At 49.9% G+C, this 5,279-nt stretch overlaps 1 protein-coding gene across 1 annotated transcript; it reads left to right on the forward strand.

Moving 5' to 3' along the window:
* The first annotated feature begins 3,655 nt into the window (after positions 1–3,655).
* On the forward strand, positions 3,656–4,981 carry LOC137824913 (uncharacterized). Its single transcript, XM_068630592.1, has one exon. It carries the CDS (start codon positions 3,656–3,658, stop codon positions 4,979–4,981), a length of 1,326 nt encoding a protein of 441 aa, XP_068486693.1.
* Positions 4,982–5,279: the final 298 nt, after the last annotated feature.

Raw genomic sequence — 5,279 nt, forward strand, 5'->3', positions numbered from 1 at the left:
GACGCCTCACTTTGGGCGACGCCTTACTTGGGCGACGCCTCCTATTGGCGATGACTCGAGCGGTCGACCTGCTAACTTCTCTTCCTTGGGTCCCTCGAAGGGCCCCCATCATGCGTTGACTCTGACCTTCGGTCAACGCCCGATGACGGGACGGTACACAAGCTCCCCAGTCTTGAGCTGAAACTAGTTTCAGCGAAAAGACTAAGGCTAAGGCCTCGCCCCGTTGTCCATGCGATATCTTGACGACGTGTCACTCCCTGATTGGTTGACGTGACATTTTCTGCACCGTCGACACTACGTACCCTCGAGGACTCTGACGATGTGATATTCTCTGAGCAAGAAAAGTGACTCTCCAGGTCATGCCTTGATCTTATGACATGTGGCTCAATCGCACGGCCCCCGTTTGGCGTCTTTTGGCGCCTCAACTGTAATGTTTGGGTCTTTGAAATCCCGTACTTGCACTCATCGTTCCCATATCAGTTCATCTTTCCTTATAAAGAGTTCTTCTTGGAAAGAGTTCTTCTTGCGTTCTTTTATCGTCGACTTCTCCCTTCTGTGTTACTGCCGAATCCTTCTTCTTTGATCATTTAGGTCCTTTATTGACATCTTGTCTCAACATGTCTTCTAACCCTTCTTCCGCCAGAGTTAGCCCTAAGGATCTCTACGCGTGGGCTTCGCGCGAACTCCTTGATGAGTGCTCGAGCACCTATGATCACCGCGCCTTCGCGAAGAGGCACGACAATGATATCACCGTGCTTCCCTGCACCCTAGGGGAGCCGGTATGCGGAGACGAGCGGGCCAACGATGGGGTCCCCTTTTTCTACTTTTACAAGGTGGTCTTTAAGCGCGTCGGCGTGCGCCTTCCTTTTTCTAGGTTCGAGAGTGAGCTGCTAACAGAGATGAACGCTGCCCCAGCCCAACTGTATCCTAACAGTTGGGCCTTCGTTAAAGCCTTTGACATTCTGTTTGGTTTCCTAGGATGTGCACCTTCTGTAGACATCTTCCTTCACTTCTTTGAGGTGAAGAGGTAGAGAAATAACCTCTGGGTGACTCTCAACAACGTTCCCGGTAGGATTCTTTTGACCCCTTTCCAGCAAACCTTCTCAGGGTGGAAAGGCAGGTTCTTCAAGGTGTGCTGTTCCAACCTTGTGCCCTCTGCTCTGGACGGCTTTCCATTGTATTGGACGAAGGACGCCAGGGCCTTGAAATCTGAGCCTCTTAAGAAGTTGTTCCCGAGGGATCAGGAGGCTTGCCAGATCCTGGCGGGTGCTGGAGGCTTTGACGCGGCTGCCTTGATAAGCCTAGAATATAATGCCGAGCTTCTGGGAAACTACATATATGCGGGAGACTTCCCTTATGACCTTCCTATTTCTCGCTTTCGTTGGATTCTTGTATGATTTTGTTTTGAAGTGCTTTGTTTTGTGCCCGTCTTTTACTGTGCTTGTCCCTTTTTTGCATAGGTTCGAAGATAAACGATCAACAAAGGTCGCTGCTGGCCCAGGCGTTGAGATTCGGGGACGGAGCTTCTTCGTCGCACTGCTCAAACTCCGGGGGCCACTGAAGAGTGACCTGTTTTTGCTTCTCGTGCGAACATTAGAAAGTGTACAGGATTATCTTTTCACCTAACTTGCAACTGTTATGAACTCTGTTTGTAACCATAACTCTGGATTTACGCTTTTCTTTATGTTAAACGCTACTCGATTTATTTCTTCTTGCTCGCATCCGCTTTTGTTTTCTTTGTTATACTGCGTTCGTCGCCTTCAACACTCGCCTCTCGTGTATTCGACCTTAACTCTTTAAGTAGCACGTGCCCTTTCTCCTCTGTTCTCTGTTCTTTCCCTTTGAGTCGTGACACATATTCTCTTCCTGATTCCCTTTCTCACGACCTCGTTTGCTCTTAGTACCTGTGAGGGATGTCCACGCGCTTGAACTTCCTCGCCCGAACCCCCAACAACTTCAACTGAGTTTACTAGGGAATAGGCGGTGTGCATTTTTGGGCGATGCCTTACGTAGGCGATGCCTGTACGAGGCGATGACCCGAGCTGTCTTCTTGGGTGACGCCTTACTCAGGCGATGGCTGTACGAGGCGATGACCCAAGCTGTCTTCTTGGGCGACGCCTTACTTAGGCGATGCCTGCACGAGGCGATGACTCGAGCAGTCAACCTGTTGACCCTAATCTTTGGTCAACGAAAAGAGGAATGCCTCGCCCCCACTATCTAAGTGGCATTCCCTGCTGACGTGACATTCCTTTGTTCAGTTTGATTTGACACTCTCGGGACATCTGACGCGACGTTCTCCGTGTTCGACGTTTAAGTTATGTTTTAATCTCTTGACACGTGATGCGATCCAACGACTGAGGACGAGCGTCGCTTGCGCTTCCAAGTTAACGTTACATCTTTCGAAAGCGCGCGCTCCAATCCACTGTTTCATTCACCTCTTGCATTTTCTCTACTGTTCATCTTCCCCAAACTCTCTCTGCAATCTTCGTTTTCTCTCTCGCGTTTTCGATCCCGAAACTCCAGATATTAAAAAAGGTATGATCTTTCTCCATCACTGGCCCTCCTTTTAACTTTCGTACTGATACAACTGCCTGGGACTGCTTATTTTCCTCGTATCTCTTGTATTCTCTTTCGTTTTTGTCTGTTCCTTTTCCTCTTCCCCTTTTCTGAGCTTCTTCGTGCGAGTAGGGATTCTCGTAAGGTTTTTGTTTCTTCCCCCTTTCCTATCCTTTTTTGCTAAAACTTTTTCTCATCTTTATTCTTCAGTCTCTTCGCCAATGGATCGTACTAAAACAACAGTCAATCCTCCACCCCTCAACGTTAACTATAGAGGCCTTTACTCGTGGGCTCCAGTCGAACTGCTCGACGAGTGTTCAAGCTTAGTGTCCACTAAAGCCTGGAGGGACCACGTAGGGGAACCATGTACCTACGACCATCGTGCCTTTGGGAAGAGGCATGGTGATGACATTGCAGTGCTCCCTTGCACTCTAGGAGAGCCTGTTTGTGGGGATGAGCGGGCCAATAACGGGGTCCCTTTCTTTTATTTCTACCAAGTTGTTTTTAAGCGTATCGGGATGCGTCTGCCCTTCTCTCGATTTGAGAGGGAGCTGTTGACGGAGATTAACATCGCCCCAGCCCAACTGCATCCCAATGGCTGGGCCTTCGTCAAGGCCTTTGGCGTTTTGTGCGGCTTCTTCGGGTGCGCTCCTTCCGTTGACATCTTCCTGCATTTCTTTGAAGTGAAGAAACAGGGGAAAAACCTCTGGTGAGCCTCAGCAATATCCCTGGAAGGGTTCTCCTATCTCTCTTCCAACAATCCTTCAAGGGGTGGAAGGGGAAGTTTTTCAAGGTCTGCTGCTCTGACTACGACCCTTCTGCCCTTGACGGTTTTCCCCTATATTGGGTGAATGAGGTCAAAACCATGAAGTCCAAGTCTCTGGATGAATTGCCCTCGAACGATCGAGAGGCTTGCAAGATATTGACCAGTGTGGGAGGCTTCGATACCGCCACCCTGATAAGCCTGGAGTTCAACGCCGATGCTTTAGAAAAATACATAAGTATGAACATCTTTTCCTACGACTTTCTGGGCTTTGCTCTTGCTGGATCTTTGCTTAATGCGTGATTTTCCTGCTTCTTTGTGTTTTACTTTCGCCCGATGCCTAACTTCTGCTATGTTTGCTTTATTGGTGTAGGTTCAAAAATGGATAGGCAACGCCGGTTGCGTTTAGCCCAGTTACTGAGGCCCAAAGATGGAGCTTTGGCGTCTCCTCCCTCGGCCTCTTCCGCACCTCCATCTTCTCCTATCCCCCAACCTCAACCTGCAACAACACCAACGAACCCAACAACCCCAGCTTCTCCTCGTCCACTTCCAAGCTCTCCACCTCCCATCGCCGCCGTGCCTCTCGCGCTGGTTGAGGCGGGCGCTTCCTCAACCCCCCTTGACAAGGGCAAGCAGGTGGTGGAGGTTGTTTCTGATGATGAGGACTCTGCTGAGGGGCAAGTCTTCAAACGACAAAGGACCCAACATGCCCCTCAGATGGTCGCCTCCGCCACTTCCTCTTCTCATGGGGCGGAGTCCTTAAGGGAGGATCCACCGAGCGCCACCTCCCCTCCCCAATCAGTGCATCAGGAGAGGGGGTTCGAAACTGAACCCGTGGTCGTTCTTCCCCCTGCCCCAGAAATTCCTCTTCCCATGCAGGAGTCATTGAGGGGGTTCCTGAGCCTGGGATCTGCTAGTAGCCAAGATGAAGAGCCTCAGAGGAAGAGCATGTACTATTACATGGGCCTCTTCATGTCTTGTGCCTACACTTGGCACAAACAGTCCAGGGCCAGGACCGCCCAAGCTTCTACCTTCCAAGCTCTGGAGAAGGAAATTGCTTCTCTGAAAGAGGGGAAGGAGAAGCTCAAAGAGGAGAAAGAGAGGCAGGCCGCCCACTGGGGGCGTCAAGAGGGTGCCTACAAAGAGTCTCTGAGGATGGCACAAAAGGCCAGGGAAGAGGCCAACAAACGGCTGCACGAGGTGGCCCAGTCCCAAGCAGAGCTTCTGAATGAAGTGGTCCCTCTTCGCACTAAAATTGCTGATCTTGAAGCGGTGGTAGAAACTTCGAAAGCCTACCAGAAGAAACTCGAGGATCAATGCGTGGATCGGGAGCAAAAGCTGGGGAAAACTGAGGCTGCGCTCGAGTCCAAAACTGATGAATGCGCCCGGTTAACCACTGCAAATGCCACTCTCCAGGTCAAGGTTCAGGAGTTGACTTCTGCCTTGGCCTCCAAGGACCAAGAAATGGTAGCTCAAGCCGCTAATTTCAAAGTTGTTGAAGATAAGCTGGTAGGGGAGTCTGCTTCCAGTTTCGCTGAGGGGTTCGCAGAGGCCCTTGTTCAGGCTGCTTGTGTGAACCCAGGAATCGACGTTTCTGGGTGCAGCCCTTTGAACGAGGTAGTCGACGGCAAGCTGGTGCCTTTGGAGGCTTATGAAGAATAGCCCATGTCCCCATGCCTATACAGAATTATCTGATAGTTACCTTTTGCTCAATTTATAATTACCGCGAACCTTGTCTGTAATTATGACTCTGGATTTATTTTAATGCTTATTTGAACTTCATCTTTACATTCTTGTCCGCTTCTAGCTTCTTTTGCACTCTTATCCGTTTCTGCTTCCTTTTCTATATCAAAGGCTCAACTGGTACTTGCCTTCGATGCATTTCTCGGTTGTTTCGCCTTTACGCTGTTGTGTAATCATCTGTTATAGCTGACTAACTCTTGCCTCAAAGAAATCAACT

The sequence above is a fragment of the Phaseolus vulgaris genome, chromosome 8 (genome assembly GCF_000499845.2).
Source record: "Phaseolus vulgaris cultivar G19833 chromosome 8, P. vulgaris v2.0, whole genome shotgun sequence".
Taxonomy (NCBI): Eukaryota; Viridiplantae; Streptophyta; class Magnoliopsida; order Fabales; family Fabaceae; genus Phaseolus; species Phaseolus vulgaris.

What these genes read in the sequence shown, in the direction of transcription:
- LOC137824913 (XM_068630592.1), top strand. Translation starts at nt 3,656, where the DNA reads ATGCCTAACTTCTGCTATGTTTGCTTTATTGGTGTAGGTTCAAAAATG.